The following is a 21,191-nucleotide window of genomic DNA, read 5'->3' on the forward strand; positions in this document are numbered from 1 at the left end:
ATTTTTGTGTGGTATATTAAATTAAAGATCAAGAAAAATTATTTAATACAATATATATTGAATCTGAAATAAACAAATTTATAAAATATAATGATATAAATTCAATAAATTAAATGTCTTTTTATTTATATATTTTTATCTAAAGATCGAACGTGTTTAAATTTTTCTGTAAACCTTTTTTTCTTCTTATTTTGTCTTTTTTTTCTTCTGATATTTTGATTATATTTTCGATAAACGAAGTAAGTATATTATATGTGTAGTTCGTAGTGCGAGAGATACACTAGTATAATTAAAGTGCTAATTTAAGTCTCCTTATTTTATGTGCTATAAAGCACTTTGCCACTATTAGTAGGATAGAAGTAGTTTGTAGTATAATTAAAGTGCTAATTTAAGTCTCCTTATTTCATAAATGTATATTGTATTTTGCAAAACCTATACCAATTTTTTCATGATTATAAAAGTGCACTGAATATTTCATGCTATTATGGGTGATCTTAAATTCTTCTCTGTAAGCCTTAGCCTCCCTGCTTTCACTCTCTCTCCTTTACTGTCAACTGCAGCTGTGAGAGAGAGAGAGAGAGAGGAAACAATGGCGACGAAGGCGGTTTCACGGTGGTCAGTCACCGGCGCGGCGGCGCAGATAGAGCAGCAGCATTTCAGCACCTCAAGCAGTACAGTGCAATTCGGAAGCATTAATTTCAGGCCGCCGAAGCAATTAAGAATAGCCAATGCAGCAGTTAACGCCGGTAGCTCAGACGGTGATGCTGGCATTTCCTTCGCACAGAACTCCCGTCCTACTCCTCCTCTGCAGCAGCTTCCCGGCGCCGCCTCCAGGTACGCGCATTTATGTGTCTGTGGTAGAAGCATGCATGGATAAAAAGAGGTTAATGATTTTTACTGTACCAGTTGGCGAGAGTTTACTGAATGAGCTTGAAAGCGATGCTTTAATGTGATTGTTTATTGTATTGAATTGTAAAATTATGCTAATATGCTTGTTTAGTATCAAGTGGAATTATTCTAGTCGTGCTATTAATTTTTTTCTGCTTTTTTGGTTTTTCCCCTTTTTGTTGGTAGGTTTTGGACTGTTTTGAATGACTGTAATTCTTAAACATTTTGCCTTTATTTGTTACGGCAATGATTTCCTTAGTTTAGTGCATTACTGTGTTTATAGTTTTCTAGATATGTTAGTCGGATTTTGGAATTATTATGTTATTTTGAGAGGAGTTGTTGTTTTATTTGGAATCTGTTTCTTGTGGATGAATGTTTGGAAGGACTGTTGGAATAGTAACTGAATTGAATTATTTCAGGACAAAGCGTCACACCATCTCAGTATTTGTTGGGGATGAAAGTGGTATGATAAATCGAATAGCTGGTGTCTTTGCTCGTCGAGGCTACAATATCGAGTCTCTGGCTGTGGGGTTGAACGAGGACAAGGCTCTGTTCACCATAGTTGTCTCTGGAACAGAAAAGATTTTGCAACAAGTTGTTGAGCAACTCAACAAGCTTGTGAATGTCTTGAAGGCATGTCTCTATGTGTGACTTTTAAAATGTGATTCTAACTGTACCCAGTCTCCAATTTAAAAGTACATTTTCTTGTGTTTTGAGATATTTATGTTTTGCTGTACTTTATTGTCTTCCCATCTCATATGTCAGGTGGAAGATTTGTCGAAGGAACCACTAGTGGAACGTGAACTAATGCTGGTAAAGCTCAATGCAGATTCCAATACTAAAGGAGAAGTATGGAGAAGTTTTTCATCCCTTTTCTTTTTATTTACTTTTCCTAAGTATCATCATCTCTTAGCATTACTTGAAAGATGATCTTGCTAACAGTTTTATGCATAAATCTTATCGAGAGTTCTATGTTACTTGGTGTTGGATATGTAAATTAGTCTCATAGACTAAATCTTAGTGCAATTTGGAACTTTAGGATGTGCATGGACTTAAGTTTGGATAACATAAACTCCCAGTTAGTAACAGAGGTGCTCCTAATATATTTAAATAGATGTCATCTATACTGATTTTTGGGCTCGTGATCAGTTCACCACAGTACCTGAAGTGCCTTAATACATATATTCAGCTAAACTGAATGAAGATGTTTCCTTTAAATGCATAAAAGAGTTGACTTTTAACTTCATCCACTAAGGGAAACAACATGAAAGGAGATTAGAGAAAGGATTCACTATATTGCAGATTATGTCTTTTAATTTTTGCACAAAGTTGTATCTTCACAAATGGAGATTCCTCAGAAAAGGCAAAAAATTTGATGCCTGAGAACACTACTTTACAACTTTTTCTTTTCGCTGAATGAACTAATAATCATAAAGATAGCGTGATGGTGGACTCGAACCTGCAAAACACTCTACCACTAGACCAACACATGCACACACTATTTTGCAACTTTAAGTGAACATTTAGTTACTAAGTAGAGCTTGGGACCTGTATGGCATGACACAGAGTTGTGTTTTTCTCCAAAAGGTTATGTCAAGTTATATCTTGCATTAATTGTCTTCCTGTTCTGAAATGGTGCAACATTACGAAGGATGTTTTTGAGGTACATTGAATCAAAAAAACGTAATGAAGCTAACCTCAAGAAAGTTGAGCTCAGGCACTTATCTCAGTTGTGCAATTCAACTGTTGCAACATCTTAAAGTGAAGGAGCAGCATGTTTGACCTGATAACATACACTGGAAGTTCAGGCTGTAGTTGACAAGGACTAGAGTCTCTCTCTTTCTAGTTAAAGTAACTCATGGTTGCGCTTCAAGATATTACATTGTAGTAAGTAGAGTACTACATTTTCATGGTTCTGCCTCTGGAAAAACAGTGTGTGTTTTTTCTGCTCTTATTTTTCCTGCTAAGTTTATAAGTTTCCGAGGTCTTGTTAGGAGTCCCACTGACATTGCCATAATTAGCCATGCCCCCATCAAGTTTAATGCAGCTATTTAGATAATCTCACTATTGCTGTTCTTTTGATTATGGCACTGATTTTCAGATTAACTGGTTATCGGACATCTTCAGGGGAAATATCGTGGACACATCAGAAAACACTTTGACCATGGAGGTTGGGATTCTTTTTATGGTTCCCATGGTATATATGCTTCATTTGGCTTGTCAAGAGAATTATTCAGAAAAACCTTGATGGTTGACGTGTGAGTGAATATTAATTGCTGAAGGAATAAGATGTTTGCAAGTTATCCTATGTGGACTTATTCTGGAACATGCAATAATGGACAAAGATGAAGAGATCTCTTGTGCTGCAACTCAGTGTGAAACTAATTTGATTTATTAAAATTTCAGGCCATGTTAAATGGAAAGTTCATTTCCCAACCTTATTTTCCTCTAAAGAAATGTCTATAATTTCGATAGTTATATGTTCCTCCAGCTTCATCATCACATGTTGCTTATGTGTGCATGTATATACTCATTTTAATCATTGAGTCTCGTATAATTTTACAATTGAAAACTAGCTAGTTTTTGTGATGTCCTCTAATCCAAGTGGGCATTGAATGAATTTTTGCTATCGTCATTTTATATCACTTAGGGTGCCGTTTACTTTGGTTGTAAAATTTTCATTAGAAAAGGATGGATAAGAAAAGATGAGAAAATATTACCTTTCCTCTCGTTTTATCATATGTTTACTAGAGATGTAAGTATTGAAAAATGTTGGAAAATATTTTCACACCACTACCTGAATATAATATTATCCAACATTGAAGAGAAAATGAGTGAAAATGAGCTGCCCGAGAAAATATTCCACTCTGCCCGGAGAAATTTTTTTATCATAATAAATATGTGAAAATGGTGGAAAAAGGGCGAAAATATATGTATTCTCTCCTTTTCCATCAAAGTAAATGGACCCTTAGAGCTTATTTCCTTACATATACACAGGTCACTGGAGACCCTGGGAAGATGGCAGCGGTCCTGAGAAATCTCAGTAAGTTTGGCATCAAAGAACTAGCACGAACTGGAAAGGTAATAATATTTTGTGTTTGTTTTACTGATGAAATCTGAGCATGTGGCAGAGTTTGTTGGGCTCGACTTATGTTATTGTATGGAGAAGAATATCTCTGTTTTCTTGATCTTGTAAACTGCTAATATATTGCTTCCCTTTCTCTGTTGATGGTTGAATGTGTCCTTTCCTTTGGGGTAATATGGAGGTAGTAATTCTAGTATGTTAGTCTCGCAAACTATGCTAAAGGGCACTGCCGCTTATCTTGATCATAGATCAGGAGGATATTCAACTGAGTTAAATGAACTGGTTGAAGCTCTAAGTTTTGTTTTCCTTATTGAAGCTCCAGAATAGATACCGTTTCATGTATATCTTTGTGTAACTTCTTTTCTATATTACTTCACTCAGATTGCATTGAGAAGGGAAAGGATGGGCGAAACAGCTCCATTTTGGAGGTTCTCTGCAGCTTCTTATCCAGATCTTCAGGGAACTATACCCATCAAGGAAGATAATGCCAGTAAGCAAGTAATTGAAAAGAACACTAATGGCAAAGTTAATGGTGTCTCAGGGGTACATATTCTGCTATAGCCTCCTACAACAGCATTTTTCTGCATTCCTCTTGTTGATTTTCTAAATGATCAATGTCTGTACGTTTGTTTCGTTTCTGGGGCACGAAGGTAGTTAACACGAATCGGTATCATCCATGTACTGAAGATTTTTATAAGTTTATATATGTTCAGGGCAGACACACTGCCCACTAAAAATTTCCGATCGTTTCAAGCATCTCTTTTCTTTTTCTTGTTTCTATGTTGTAAAGTATATATATGAATATTTCTGTTTGTCATGACTTCAGATACACGTTACGCAATTTAGTAATTCACCCTGGTAAACAATATTTTGGACTTGCCCGTATATCTTCTTATCAACACATTCAACTCTGCTGAACAAATGAAAAAGTAAATATATTGCTCACCTAGCATGATTAAATCCTAGATTTGTCCTCGTAACCTTTTAACCCATGTTAGCTATAGGTTTCAGATTCTAATCTATCTTGTCATATGAATCATTCTCTACCTATGCTAATTTTAAATTTGATTAGTAAGTTTTTTTTTCATTTATTTAACACTCCCTCCGTCCACAAAAAATAGTCCTAGAAGGGGACAACACGAGTTTTAACAAAAATAGTTGAGTGTATTGTGAGTGGAGAAGGGGCCCACCTTACAAAGTAGTGTTAATAATGATAATTAATTGTATTGTGATTTGTGAGTGGTGAAAGGGGTCCACCATGTGATAGAAAGTTTCCAAAAATGGAAAAAGACTAATTTTTGTGGACATCCCAAAATGGCAAAAATGGAATATTTTGTGTGGACGGAGGGAGTATGAATTAGTTGTTAATTAAGTATTTTTACTTGATTGAAGGGTGATGTTTATCCTGTGGAATCTGATGATGACTTCTACCATCAAGTTCTTGATGCCAACTGGGGTGTCCTCTATGATGAAGATGTAAGAACTTCTGCTCTTGAAGAAAACTTCATGAGATAGTTTGTCTTTACTTCGAACACTAGTATTTGAAAAATTATTTTGTAGATATGATTTAGGAAGGAGTAACCTATAAAATGGCCCTCTTTTCCGTGTGGATTAGTGTATATTCTTATCTTGCTGCAACAGTCAAGTGCGCTACAATCGCACACTTTGTCCATGCTCGTCAACAATTCTCCTGGAGTACTGAACTTGGTGACAGGGGTCATATCCCGGAGAGGCTACAACGTTCAGGTAACTTGTCTTGGTTTAATGTGTTGATCTCTGTTCTGTCATTAAGATTCATACTTTATTTTTTTTATTGATAGTTCTCAATAGCTTTCTGATTGTAGCGTGTATTATTTATCTGAATTCTGTTCAGAGTCTAGCTGTAGGTCCTGCAGAAACAGAAGGCATTTCGCGCATAACAACTGTCGTTCCTGGAACAGACGACAGTATTGGCAAATTAGTTCAGCAATTCTATAAGTTGATGGATGTTCATGAGGTGACGTAAAATGCTTCCAATTTCATTTTCTTTCAATTTTTTTGTCATTACATAGCCTTTTCTCAAAATGTATTTCTTATCTATTCACGAGTATTGATAGTTTCTAAATGACTGCATGATTTTTTGAAGAACATTTCACTTCAGTTACCTGGTCTTGTCTTATGTAGTCTGTATGCTGTGAATGTTGTTGAGCGCTCTTTGATGATTTTACATTACCTTGCTGATTTTTCTTTTAACTTCTTAAATCTGACCTGTATAAAGTCAGCATGCTCTCAGACCTTGCATATTAATAGCCAATCTCAAATTCGACAGCCTATAACTTCAGAAATTTCACGAGTCTAGTTGTGACATTTAATAACTCAAGTGACTCTCTGAAGGGTGTGTTTTACTTCTCGTTGAGAGAGAGATGGCTGACACGAGGTCATTGATGAATCCTTCAGGTTCAAGTTCTGACACACTTGCCATTTGCTGAGCGTGAACTCATGCTTATTAAGATTGCTGCAAATGCTGCTGCAAGAAGGGATGTGCTTGATATCGCCAACATTTTCCGGGCTAAGCCTGTTGATGTCTCCGATCACACAATAACATTAGAGGTACGTTTTCTTTCTGGGACTTCACTGTTTCCATTCAGCAAGTTTCATTTTGTTTCTTTACTCAGTTTCGTGAATTCTGACGTCTATAACTGGAACAAGGCATCATTTTATTGTTCAGTTTACGTGTTGAATAGTCTCGAACGTCGTCCATTATAACAAGAAGCACCTTCATGATTTTATTTGATATACAACTATACCAAGAACCTACTAGAATGAATAAATACGAATGAATAAACTATGTTTGCATTTCTAATCTTGGAAAAAACTCACACGAGTACGTTGTCATTTGATTCTTGATGCATAATGAATAGGGTAAATATCATTTCTTAACCCAAAGTATGCACATTTTCTTAGAAATATCTCATATTTCAATAATGATAGATGAAGGACCAACTAAATCGACTTCATTTTTAAATCTAGGACGGGCTCACTTTTCTGGTGCCGAAAAGTAATGTTGGCAACTGGAAACCATGCCTGGAAATTATACTCGAAAATACTGCATATTTCCGATTGCCAACATGACTCTTCTTCGGATCTGAAAAAGTAGACCCGTTCTATATTTTCAAACAAAGTCCATCATTCTTTGGGGTTAAAAGTGATATTTACCCTAAAGCACTGAAGTATGTTAATCCCAGTATGGAAGCCAGCTCTGGTTTCTATACCTATATCACTATCATTCAAGAAGTATTCATTCTTCTCTTGTAACGCCGTCTACCTATTTTATTCTCCCTGAAGTCATATTCACTCCGTTACTGATTCGTAATCTTTTCTTCAAGGTGACCGGAGATTTCAATAAAATGCTCGCACTCCAGAGACTATTGGAGCCTTATGGTATTTGTGAGGTGAGTTTGCCTAAATCACATCCTATTTTGATTTCACTTGCAGTTTTCAAAATATTTAATCTAGAAACATCATGCTTCTACCAAACATGTGAAGTTGTATTGGATAACGAACATATTGATACTCGAAAAAAGTTCAAAACACCGTTACACTGCTGAATTTGATCTGAGAATTGGGTTTTGGGAAAACTCCATATATTTGGCATATGTTAGTGTGGCCACATTGTGTTCATTTTCGTTGCCTTTTCTTACATAAAATTCAATTTTGCTGCCCTTTTGACCCTTTTCCCGTTCATCGTTCATCAAGGTGGCACGGACCGGGAGGGTGGCGTTGTTGCGGGAGTCAGGCGTGGATTCAAGATACCTAAGAGGATACTCCATTCCCTCGTAGTATACCAAAAAACACCCATTGTCTCTGGTTGGTCGCTTCTTTCTGTCTCTTGTCCAAATTTATTTATGCTAGTAAAAAAACCTTATGCAATGGAACCGATCAGAATGAGACTATTGTTTTATTGCTTATCACGCATGACATTAAACGATGGAGAGAATCTGAGACATTAATCACTTTATCCCTAGCTAACACATGCACATTATATCTTTTTTCAGTTCATATAATGAATCACGATATATAAGAAAAAAGAGATGCTGCCATAGTAGCAAGTACCAACAAGTATAACCACATAGTAAGAACCAAACACATCCATTTAACTATTTGTCTTATCAAAGAAATATAGAAGAAAAAAAGAAAACAGAATCCAACATGGTTGTTGGAAATTTGGTGAGTTCTTCTCAGGCACGGGATACACAGATAACCTGCTTGCCTACATTTTTGCCGGTAAAGAGTCCGGCAAAGGCAGCGGGCCCACTCTCCAACCCTTCATTCATATCTTCCAAGTATGTTATCTTCCCCTCCTTGTACAGACTCCCAACTTCTTCCACGAACCTCCCAAACAAATGCAGGTAGTCGCTTTGCAGAAATCCCTGCATTTTTACGCGCTTTGGGACGATGCTCAGCAGGTTTCGAATCCCTTGCTGATCAGGTGCCCCGATCCCTGTCTGGGACACCATTCCGCACACAGCTATTCTGCCATGAATCCTCATGTTGAGCAGCACAGCGTCCAGCATGCTTCCCCCGACGTTCTCAAAGTATATGTCGATGCCTTCTGGGAAGTATCTGCGACGTACATTAACTTACAACATCCCAAACCAACCTTAACAACTTAAGACAAACTTACTTTTTGAGAGCTGCATCAAGATCCGGCTCTTCTTTATAGTTGAAAGCTTCATCAAATCCAAGCTTATTCTTGAGAAGATCAACCTAATATCATACACAAAACATCATCAATATTATGCACAAAACAGAGAAGGAAGATTGAATGTGCGAAAGCAGCATACTTTCTGGTTACTCCCAGCGCTTCCAACGACATAGCATCCGTGTAACTTAGCAAGCTGGCCAACCAGCTGCCCGACAGCTCCGGAGGCAGCAGAGACAAACACGCGCTCATTCCTCTTTGGGGCACAAACCTCGTAGAATCCAGCATAAGCTGTAAAACCTGGCATGCCTGCACCAACTTCCTCATCAAACACGAAAAAGATGAAAACTCAAAGTGGCACAAGGGGTTTGTAGAAACCTAGGAGGCCGATGTAATAGGAAAGTGGTATGTCGTTGTCTGCTTCAACTTTCCTCAACTGCTCGGTGTCGTGAAGCAAGCTGTACTCTTCCCATCCCGTGAAACCTGAAACTATGTCACCGGGCTTCAAGTTCGGGTTATCAGAGTCGATCACCTTGAACACTCCAAATCCTTGGACGACCTTCACAATATTTAGTACAAGTATCAAAATGAAAACATCCTTTGCGCGTATTTTCATTACACTGTAAATATCAAGTTCAAAAGTTGGGATGTAAAATTATACTATTTGCGCTTAAAAATTGACAAAATTTAAGGAAGTACAAAGCCAACCTTTCTCCTAATTCCTACATGATTTAGGCGCAGCAGTTAGGCCTTGGCAACATCTAATGTTGTTGAAACCTATGTTTGTGTTGAACAACTCGAAACTTCACATCAATTTTTCATAAGAAAAGAGTGTGGATTTCTCACCAACAATGAGATCCAAGCACGCTACATGACTTCTCTCACAGTTGTGTTGTTATTGCAAATTCGGAGCGAAAAACAGAACAATTTGTAGATGAAAATTGTCTGGAATTTCAGAATTTCAGAATAAAAATGAATGTTGATGACACTTATTTGGGGACAAAATCAAAAGTAAAAAAGTAAATGAAGAATCTTACAGAAGCAGGGAGAAAAGGTGGGATATAGGAGGCATGAAAATCCCGCATTCGGGTTCGCATATATGGATCACAAGAGAGATAAAGATTCTTGACCAAGAATGCAGCAGACCCTTTTGGAGCTTCAAGCTTAATCTTGTTACCCAATCTTAGCTCCATGTCTGATTCCTTCGGAACTCCTTCTATGTATCCCTTAAATATAATCTGTTTGTTGTCAACTATTTTCCCCACAACTTCATCCATTCCTTGCCCCCTTTTCTTGCTCAAAGATGAATTCACCTATATTATTCACGCAAGACTGAAACAAGTGTTTCTTGAGTTGAGCAGTAGTTAAGTTGGTAGCTAGCTCTTCAACTCAATCAATCGCTACGACCCTATCATCAGAGCCTTTCATTTCACCTACTACAAGAGATTTAGAGAGAGAGAGCTAGAGAGCTAGAGAGAGAGAGACTTTTTATTAGAGTATAGATTATACTCTTAGCACTTGTTTGATATAGGTATGCTTAGTTAAATTAAATCTAGGGTTCTAAATGAGCCAAACTACTCGTGAACTATTCGACGTACGATACGATAATTTAATCGGTAACTTAATGAACAGGTCGTTTAGCTAAATAAGCCGAACTTGAGCACGACGATACTCGGCTCGTTAGTTCGTGAACAAGCTTGTTAAGTGATTTATCTTAAAAATATAAGATTATTCATTAAATGTCTTACTATATTTTATACAATAATTAGTAATATTTGGATTAACTATCTAATTAACATCATTTATTTACAAGAAAATAGTAAATATATTATATTTTTGTGAATAAAATAACTTATATATTTGAAAAATAATTTATGTATTAAGAAAATAACTAAAATTTTAAATAAAAATTTAAATTTAAAAAGCTCGATTAGGCTTGACATTGTATTCGACTCGTTTAAAGCTCGATCGATAATTAAGCAAACAACTCGATTAGCTAAACGAGCCAAGCTTGAGCAAGACACTATTCGGCTCGACTCGGCTCGATTACACCCCTAATTAAATCCATGATATATAGTGTGAATAATGTGAGATTAGTATGTATTTATATGTGTTAAATAAAATACTTGTTTGGTGCACAAGTTTTTCATTGAGATTAAAATAGTGAATTACATAAACATCCTTACTAAGAACTAAAAAGGCCACTTATATCCTTTCTACAAGACTTTGATCAGAAAATGTAGGATACGTTAAATAGAGCAGAGTGAAGAACGAAACGCATTCGCTAGCTGAAATTGAATATCGTCTTTGTTGCTACTATCGTTCGAAATGAGTTCTACGCAACAAGGCTAATGTTTCTATGCTTTAATTCCAACCAATAATTCGAGTAACAAGGTTAATGTTACTATACGAGATTAGGGTTCTTCCGATACAAGATTATGGTTTTTTGTGGCTAAAATTGGGCACTTTTACTGGAAATGTTTTGGTAACTTATTACATTGTTTTTGGCATTTTTGCCAAAAAAACAAAAAATACAAATTTTCTGCTATTATTAATTGTGTTTGAAATGAGTTCATATTTGGATTTGCATCTCTAGAGCAAGTCAATGTCAGGATACTTGTAGAATACATGTAGTTTGAAAAGAACTTATGTCTGCTGTTACTTAGCGTGAGCTCGATTGTTAACACTTTATAGAGTCATCCTATATGGATTTCACACAATGTTCATTGTCGATTAAAGTTATATGATGTGAAATAACAAATAGATGATTTATGTTGCATTTCCTCTTATACAACTTGTGTTTGCAACATAATATTATGGTTAATTTTGATTTTTTTTGTGATATATGGAAATAGCTAGCACCAATATGGGGCATGATAATGTTAACAAAACGGATAAGACAAGACGTAGTTGGTTGCAAAAGGAGGAGGAGATTCTTTTCGCATCTTTAAAAGAACTTGTTGCCCAGGGTGAAATTAAATCCGACAACAGGTTTAGAACTGGTTGCAAAAGGAGGAGGAGATTCTTTTCGCATCTTTAAAAGAACTTGTTGCCCAGGGTGGAAATCCGACAACAGGTTTAGAACTGGCTATTTGAACAAAGTTAGAAGACGCCGTAATAAAAGAATTTCTTGGAACGGACCTAAAAGGAATGCTCCATACTTAAAGATTAGTTCTTGGAAGAAGAATACCCAAATGCTAAGTCGAAGTGGAGTTGGCTTCAATTTGAATGGGGCTCACATGATCGATTGAGACAACGAGCTAGCAATGTCTTTTGTTGAATTATAGTTGTGTTCTATGTGTTCTGTAATGTTGAATTTGAGTATGTATGGATGAATTGAAGGAATTTTTTGGTGAAGACAGAGGCATTGGAGAGAGTGGCGAGGACATTCTTGATGCAGTTAATAAGTTAGAACAAGAGGATAACTTTGCATGTGGGGGCGTAGATAATGATTATCATGTTAGAATTTTTTTGGAATGATGCATCAGAAAGTAGCATATGCCAAAGTCAGAAAGGTGATGAAGTTTCAAGACAATCAAGCAAGAAATGCAACACTGGCGACAGTGTGCGAACTTTTGAGTGAAATCAACTACAATACAAATATGCTAGATTGGAGAATTTAGAGATTTAGAATTTTTAAGTGAAATCAAATATCTAAACAACCACTTCTCTTCCATGCACAAGTTTCTCAAAGGAACTTTAGAGATTTCTATAAAAAAAGAAAGAAAAAAAAAAACCAACAACAACAACAAATCACATATAACGGTGATTATGTGTGTATGGATAAAAGTATGGATGGATTCGGTTACATTGTGATTGTACGTAGGATATGAGTATTTTACCTTTTTACCCATATATAGGTAGTCCACTCTAGGGATGGCAATGGGCCGGATTTGGACCGGATCCTGCTTGGTCCAGATCCAGATCCATGTTTTTTTACTTAGATCCAGATCCGATCCAGATCCATTGGATCCAAAAAAATGGGATCCAGACCCAGATCCATAAGATCCACAGGGTCTCGGGTCCAGACCCAGATCCATATCATTTTATTTTCTAAAATAAATTCTAAGCTAATTAAACATTAAAATAAAAATCATAACAATTGCCTAAAGTTTCAACAATCATTTAAACAAAAAATACACCATAATCCATTTAAAACTAAGCAATCCCAAATAATAAGAACACCCTAATTCATTTAAAACCAAACAATCCAAAATAAGAAATAACATAATACTCCTAATATAATGCGAATAATGCAATATGCCCCATATTGTATCTAACTCTCATATCTTTATGCATAATTAATAGCTAAAACACAATTCAACTTCACAACTTTAGAATCTCATTTTTCCTAATTAGCATATATTATTAAAATCAACAACTCACAATTCAGCAGCAGTAGATGTGTATATATACAAACATTATATATTTAAATATAACCGGGTCCAGATCCGGATCTGGACCGGATCTGGACCGGATCTGGGTTTTCTAACATCTACTCTAGATCCGGATCCGATATTTTAGAGAGTGGTCCAGATCCGGTCCAGATCCGTCGGGTCCAAATTTTGCAAGGTCCAAATCCGAAAAACAGGGTCTGGATCCGCGGATCTGGACCGGGTCTCGGATCCATTGCCATCTCTAGTCCACTCCCATTGTAAAGATAACACGATATTGATTTTATAAGAAATACTATATCTTTTACCTTTCGTTGTTCTACGGTCAATACTCAAGTTTCCAGCTACATGCTTTTATATTTATCTTTTAATTTATATTTGTATGATGGCATTTAGGGCTGGCAATTTTCGACACGACACGAAACCGCACGAAATTAATGGGTTAGTAACACGCACGATAAGGTTCGGGTCCTTATCGGGTCGACCTGATAAGGACCTGATAATTTCGGGTCGGGTTGGGTTGGGTTCGGGTCGGATTCAGGTAACCCGATAGTGATATTATTATTTTTATTAAATATTTATTTTAATTTTTAAATTTTCGATTTCTTAGTTTAGGCCTTAAGGTTTCATTCATTTCAAATTTCAATCAATTATTTGCACTAGAGATTGGTTGTTTGGAGAAAAAAGTATGAGTTTTTTGTGTTATTAATGTTAACATTTTATATTATTGATATATATTTAATATTAATTCATATTTTTTTTCGTTCAAAGCCTTCAAAAGCGAAGTACCAGCATCTAAGTTAGCCGAAGACTTTCTACATGGCGATGATGAACCTCAAACCGAATCTTCTTCGGTCTCCACTATTGCTGTTGCATGAAGGCTGTGTCACTTAGTCTAGTTATGTTTTGATTTGTTAAGCTCACTTGGATTATGTTGTAGTTATGTTAGGGATTGACGACTCTTGGTTGATGCATTGTCATTTTCATTTGAGCTTATTATATTTTGTTAAGCTTATTGGTTTAATGCTTTATATTGATTGGATTTTTAGTTTGGCATATGTTGAATTGTTGATTTATTGGATATGTTGATTGTTGAGCATATGTGATGAATTTTGTATTTTTTTTTATATTATTATTCATGTGAATGAATCAAATCAAATTTGTGTTGTTATCAGGTCGTAATCAGATCGTGTCGCTATCGTGTTGTGTCAACCCAATTCAAATCGGGTTGTTATCAGGTCGTAATCAGATCGTGTCGCTATCGGGTCGTGTCAACCCGATTCAAATCGTGTTGTTATCGGGTTCGTGTCGGGTTCGGGTTTAGGTGTATCAGGTTGGGTTCGGGTTGGGTTCTAGCATTCCCTTATCAGGTCGGGTTCGGGTTTGGCCTTATCAGGTCGAGTTGATATCAGGTCGACCCGATAGCGATCCGACCCGCACGATTTGCCAGCCCTAATGGCATTGTTCTAGCTTGGCTTGTTTAGCCAATGAACTTCATTAAACGAGTTCGAACAAATTTTTATAGAGCCGAACTTAACTCACGAATAACTTAGTTCATTTACACCCTATTAACACTATGAAGAGTCTTGTACATTAGCTGCATTGTTCGATAATTACATAAATTATACTGTAGTGGAATAGCAACACTACATATTAGGAAAAATTTAATTCCAATACTAGAATTTCAATATGAATAGATATAGAACTAAAAAGAGCGTCACACATTTGAGGTTCTTTGTTAGATTATTTCTAGTAAAATAACAACAAACAATTAGTAAATTATAATTGAATAGTAAAAAAATAATTTGAACCAATATACTCCCCCCGTCTATGATAAAACTTCCTATGAGGGAGTAGCACGAGTTTTAAGATAAGTTTGTTGAGTGTAATGAGAGTTGTGAAAAATTGTTATAATTTATTGTGAATGGTGAAAATATGAAAAATAAGGGTAAATGAGATATTATAAGTGGTGGGAAATAATTCAAAAATAGAATAAGACAATTTTTTTTGGATGTCAAAAAAGAAAAAGTAGGAAGTTTATCATGAACGGAAAAAATATATACTCCCTCCGTCCCATTGATAATGACTCATTACTTTTCGGCACGGTTATTAAGTAGAAGAGTGATTAAATGTAAAGTGATATAAAGTGGCGGAGCCCATAACTTTTTGTGAGAGAATGTGATTTTCTTTTATGGAATAGACCATTATTAATGGGACAGACTAAAAAAGAAAGTGAGTCATTATCAATGGGACGAAGGAAATAATATTTAAGTCCTCCATCAAACAAAACATTTAGAGCACCTCCAGCGCGGAGGTCGAGCGAGGCGTCGATCCGGGGCGAAGGAGAGGGCCGTGCGCTGGAGACCCGGCCAGGTGCGAGGCGAGGTCAAAGGCTGGACCCGGGGCGAACGCTGAAGGCGTATGGCGCATCCGAAGGACGCGCCCAATTTAAAAAAAAAAATCAAAAATCGTTAATTTTTTGTAAAATTCGACCGTTTGCTATTTTTTTTTAAAATCGACCGTTGATTTCAACGGCTATTTTGATTTTTTTTCCCCTTCTATAAATACCACTCTTCCACTCTTTCTAAAATTCACCAACATCTTCAACTACAATTCTCTCCCAACAACAATTCTCTCTTCTACATTTCCAAAGATGGATCGTGAATTCGATGAATACCTCGAGCAACAAGGCGGAACAAGGCTTCCAATGATGGGGTTTGCTCCATTTTCACAAGCCTCCAATGTCTTGGCTACGGGAAATGTTCCTACGCCGGCGGCGAACGCCAACGTTCAAGAAGAGCCGGAGGAGGTGAAGCCGAAAGCCAAGGGCACCCGCGCTGCATATTCTAGCGAGGAGTCCGAGCTCGTGGTAATATTGTGGGCGGAGGCAACCCACAATCCTGTTTTGGGGACCTCCCAAAAGTTGCTCCAATATTGGGGAGCAATCGCCGAGAAGTTCAACGCGCTCAATACGTCGGGAGCGCCGCCGCGAAAGCCGGACCATCTCAAGTCCCACTTCGCCCGTGTCCAAAATGAGACAAAATTCTTCGAGGGCTTCTACAACACTTGCAAGGACAATTGGGGGAGTGGTATGAGCGACGATCAAATCTTCCAACAAGCCCAGACGATGTTCGAGGCAAATTTCAAGAAGCAATTCTCCTACGTCAAAGCTTGGAAAGTGCTTCGTGAATGCAAAAGATTCACGTCGCAAGCCGGGGATGTCCACTCCGCCAAAAAGTCGAAGGGCTCCGATGGTGGAGCAACCACTACTTCTTCGGAGCCGAGTGTCACGGCGAGACCCCAAGGCCAAAAAGCGGCAAAGCAAGACAAGGGCAAGGCGAAGAAGGGAGAAGGGTCTTCGGGAGGAGGACCGGCGTTCTCCGACGCCCTCGAGAAGGTGGCCGAAAGCATGAGGGAGCATGCTCTCAAAACGGGGGAAATCGCCGAGGTCAAAAAAATGCAAGCCGAGATGAAACGGGAGGAGATGGATATGAAGCTTTTGAACAAGGACACGACGGGTATGACGGATGCACAATTGGCCTTGCACAACCACCTAGTCCAAGAAGTGCTCAAGCGTCGAGAGCTTATTTAAATTAGGAAATTATGTTATTTTTAATTTTATTATCGTATTTTAATTATGTTTTTAATTTTATTTAAATTATTGTAATGTAGAATTTTAATTTTAATAAAATTTAAATTTTAAAAATAAAAGTGTACAAATATGAATTTTGTGGAAATGAGGATCTAAACACCCACCTAAGACACAATGCATTGGAGAGGAGTGTGTCTTAGGTGGGGCCCACTCCTAAGACACCCCTCTAAGCAACAAGCATTGGAGATGCTCTTAATAAAATAATTTGAAGGCTGTTGAAATGAAAATAAAAATAAAGAAAATATTGCATCTTAAAGGAATTGACCTAAGACCTATTAACTATTCGCCTAAGTCTTTGCCATCTAACTTGTTATATTCTATTAAACTGAAATAAATAAATAATTATATATGTCAAATTATATGTGCTTGTTGTCTAATTAAATTACTTGAATAGTGTTATGCAAGTTTTAAATTAAAATTAAAAAATATTTTTTATCTGAAAAAACTATTATATGATAAATTACATTAGTAAATAAGAATTAAAATATTTATTAAATATCATTACATGGATAAATATGAAACTATTTTAAGATACAATATATATATATATATATATATATATATATATATATATATATATATAGGGTTGGGTTCCGGTGGATCCCTATGCTTATAATAGATCCGTAGATCCAAATCTAGACCACACATTTATGACATGTGGCGCATCAAGATTGTGACACGTGGCAAGACATTTCAAGGCAAAATTTGGAGAGGGGTAAAATTGGAATGTAATTTTCGAAATTCAAAAAAAAAAAATTATATTTTCTCAAAATAGGTATATTTTAGATGCATAAAGTTTCATACGAGAATGCATGAACTTTCATATAAAAATGCATAAAGTTTCATATAAATATGCATAAGATTTCACCCCACCCCCCACACCCCAGAACCCCACCCCCACCCACCCCCTACCCCCCCACCCCCCACCCCCCCAAATTTTTTTATTTTTTTATTTTTTTAAAAACTGATTTTCTGACCATTGACCCACCCCTACCCCCACCCCCCACCCACCCTCCCCCCCACCCAAATTTTTTTTTATTTTCTCAAAAACTGATTTTCTGACCACTGACCCCCCCACCCCCCAATTTTTTTTTTTTTAAAATCAATTTTTAAAAAAATTAAAAAATAATTTTTTTTTGGTGGGGGGTGGGGGGTGGGTCGGTGGGGGGTGGGGGTGGGCCAGCAATTAGAAAATCAGTTTTTGAAAAAAAAAAAAATTTGGGGGGGGGGGGGGGGGGTTGGGGATGGGGGGCGGGGGTGGGTGGGGTGGGGGGTAGGGGCAGGGGCAGGGGTGGGGTGGCGAAACTACCAGATTTATTAAAATGAAATGCATTTTTTGTATAATTTAATGCATTTTTATGTGAAAACTTTATGCATTTTTGTTTGATTTTATATGCATGTGAAACATGCATATTTTTGGGGGTGGTAATGGGGAGGGTTGGGGGGTGGTGTGGGCTGGATTGGGGGTGGTATGGGGTGGGGTGGTGAAAATACCAAAACTGGAAAAATTAAATGCATTTTTCTGTTCAAAGTTATGCATTTCATGTGAAAACTTTATGCATCTTTGTCTGAAACTATATGCATCTAAAATATATCTATTTTGAGAAAATATAAAAAAAATATATTTTTTTTAATTATTAAATCCGAAAATTACATTCCAATTTTACCCCTCCAGATTTTGCCTTGGAATCCTTGCCACGTGTCACCATCTTGATGCGCCACATGTCATAAATGTGTGGTCAAGATTTGGATCTAGGGATCTATTATAAGCATTGGGATCTATATGATCCCATTCCTATATATATATTCACTATTTAAATAAAATGAAGTCAACATATCAAAATATAAATCAATGCATATTAGGTAATAATTAATTAATCGAACATAGAATAATTTGTTTAAAAAATATATAAGGAAAAAATCTTTAATTATAAAGGAAATAGACATTTTGAAATTAATTCCAAAAAAATCGTCCGAAGCTAAATATGTAAATTTACATTTAAATGAATTATGATTTACTAAAATATCCTATTAATGGTGAGAAAAAGAAAATTGATAATTGGCAGATTATCTCAATTTCCCTTTCAAAAATCAGAAGCACTCAAATGTTGTGTATAATACAAGATGAAGCCAACAAGTCTCATGTTGGTTTAAGAATAAATTCACACTAAAAACATGATGGCAGAGAAACAACTAAAAGAATTCTCTCTCACTAAATATTTGCTTATTTGATAAAATACTATACAAACTTTTACCACACAATCATCTCCAAAAAAACAGTTAATCACAGTGAAGACTCATATAACTGAAAACAGTTTGCAGACCACCTGAAATGCTTCCGCTGCAACAGAATATGTACGTCTTTGTTTCTCCATAGAAACCGGCCAACTCATGCAGATGACTTGGAAGACTGAGGCTTCTGATTATCAGAGTGGCTAGGGAAGGGAAGATCGTATGTACACCTACAAGCTCTCTTGATGGCCCCCTACATTGCTCGCCGGGCCGGTCCTAAGAAAAATGAGGCCCTGCGTGAAATTATAAAAATGGGCCCTCAACATATTGAAAAATAAAATTTTTCATTACTTATAAAAAATGACTTTATCTAGCATTTTTAGTTGCATGTTATCTAAAATCTCTTACTATCTTTTTCTATACATAACTAGTATTACTCCCTTGCGATGCACGGTAAAAAAAATTATATTTTTTAGAATATTATATTTAGAAAATAAAATTCTATAAGTTACTTATATTATTATATAAAATAGCTCTAATAAAGATAATAGCATTAAAATGAAGATAAAACCATCTTATAATTGGAGGATATAAAATGAATGATCAAGATATTGACAAAACCTTTTTAACTAATGATTATTATTATCTATTTAAAAAATTTCCACCTAAATATCTAGATATTTTTCTTTCAATTTTTCTATTAGTTTTGAAAGGATTTTTGGAACTTTTAATTACTTTTTACTTATTTGTATTTCATAATATATATTTTTTGAGGCGACTGTAAATTCACAAACTATTAGTTAATTTTGCTATTTTTTTCAACTATATAAAGTTACAATATAAATACATAAACTTTAGCTCATTCTGAAATTTGCCCTGGATTTTAATTTCGTTCATACATGACAAAATTAAAGATGATATAATATATACACATTATATTAAAATAACTTATACAAAATTTCTACTGAAATATACACAGTACTAATAGCATATATATATATATATATAATGAATATATAGTTTAATTTTAAAATTTGTATTTTGATAAAATTAACAAATACAACCTAGCAAAGATGAAATTTAAAATTTGTCATGATCAAGAATCATAACATTGTATATTTTATTCTGTTTTTTTATATTTTACTATATAGTAGTATTATTTTTATATTTAAATTTTTTATTATAACAATTTAATGCAGTTACTAAGATTAAACTTATATTTTTTCATTTTAGAACTCTTTAGCTTAAAATATAAATTTGTAGATAAATAATTTTACATACAAATTTCTAATATGATTTACATTTATTAAGGTGATTTACATATAACTTAAAAATAGTAAGGTGATTTATATATACAAATTTCTATTTTATATAACTTAAAAATAGAATTTCTAATATGATTTACATTTATTAAAATTTTAGTACGTTTTTGTATGAATATTATATTATTATTATTATTATTATTATTATTATTATTATTATTATTATTATTATTATTATTATTATTATTATTATTATTATCTAGAGTAGATTGATAAAAAAAAAATAGAAAGAAAAAATTATTTTTAAAAATAGTAAGATGATTTTTGGTAGGAAAACTAACTTACTATTTTTGAAAGTGATTGAGCTTTTATATATGTATTAGTTAATTTTGCTATTTTTTTCAACTATATAAAGTTACAATATAAATACATAAACTTTAGCTCATTCTGAAATTTGCCCTGGATTTTAATTTCGTTCATACATGACAAAATTAAAGATGATATAATATATACACATTATATTAAAATAACTTATACAAAATTTCTACTGAAATATACACAGTACTAATAGCATATATATATATATATATAATGAATATATAGTTTAATTTTAAAATTTGTATTTTGATAAAATTAACAAATACAACCTAGCAAAGATGAAATTTAAAATTTGTCATGATCAAGAATCATAACATTGTATATTTTATTCTGTTTTTTTATATTTTTACTATATAGTAGTATTATTTTTATATTTAAATTTTTTATTATAACAATTTAATGCAGTTACTAAGATTAAACTTATATTTTTTCATTTTAGAACTCTTTAGCTTAAAATATAAATTTGTAGATAAATAATTTTACATACAAATTTCTAATATGATTTACATTTATTAAGGTGATTTACATATAACTTAAAAATAGTAAGGTGATTTATATATACAAATTTCTATTTTATATAACTTAAAAATAGAATTTCTAATATGATTTACATTTATTA

The 21,191-nt window shown here is 34.8% G+C and overlaps 2 protein-coding genes across 5 annotated transcripts; one reads left to right on the forward strand and one right to left on the reverse strand.

Moving 5' to 3' along the window:
• Positions 1-466: 466 nt before the first annotated feature.
• LOC131001882 (acetolactate synthase small subunit 2, chloroplastic-like) lies at positions 467-7,970 on the forward strand. 4 transcript variants are annotated; one of them, XM_057928513.1, is made up of 12 exons: positions 468-834; positions 1,308-1,521; positions 1,654-1,737; positions 2,990-3,085; positions 3,886-3,969; positions 4,355-4,516; positions 5,366-5,449; positions 5,615-5,719; positions 5,847-5,969; positions 6,410-6,562; positions 7,339-7,404; positions 7,709-7,970. In XM_057928513.1, exons 1-12 carry the CDS (start codon positions 485-487, stop codon positions 7,790-7,792), a joined length of 1,605 nt encoding a protein of 534 aa, XP_057784496.1. In that variant the 5' UTR covers positions 468-484; the 3' UTR covers positions 7,793-7,970. The 4 variants fall into 4 exon arrangements, with proteins under 4 accessions (XP_057784494.1, XP_057784496.1, XP_057784495.1 ...); XM_057928514.1 differs by having other exon boundaries at positions 469-834; positions 2,990-3,058; XM_057928511.1 differs by having other exon boundaries at positions 467-834; positions 7,339-7,970.
• A 112-nt stretch (positions 7,971-8,082) lies between these two features.
• LOC131001884 (2-alkenal reductase (NADP(+)-dependent)) lies at positions 8,083-10,170 on the reverse strand. Its single transcript, XM_057928515.1, has 5 exons — positions 9,692-10,170; positions 9,033-9,213; positions 8,797-8,963; positions 8,637-8,719; positions 8,083-8,575 (listed from the first exon to the last, which is right to left on the reverse strand). Exons 1-5 carry the CDS (start codon positions 9,929-9,931, stop codon positions 8,191-8,193), a joined length of 1,056 nt encoding a protein of 351 aa, XP_057784498.1. The 5' UTR covers positions 9,932-10,170; the 3' UTR covers positions 8,083-8,190.
• Between the last annotated feature and the right edge of the window lie 11,021 nt (positions 10,171-21,191).

This window comes from Salvia miltiorrhiza, chromosome 8, assembly GCF_028751815.1.
Source record: "Salvia miltiorrhiza cultivar Shanhuang (shh) chromosome 8, IMPLAD_Smil_shh, whole genome shotgun sequence".
In the NCBI taxonomy this organism is placed as follows: domain Eukaryota; kingdom Viridiplantae; phylum Streptophyta; class Magnoliopsida; order Lamiales; family Lamiaceae; genus Salvia; species Salvia miltiorrhiza.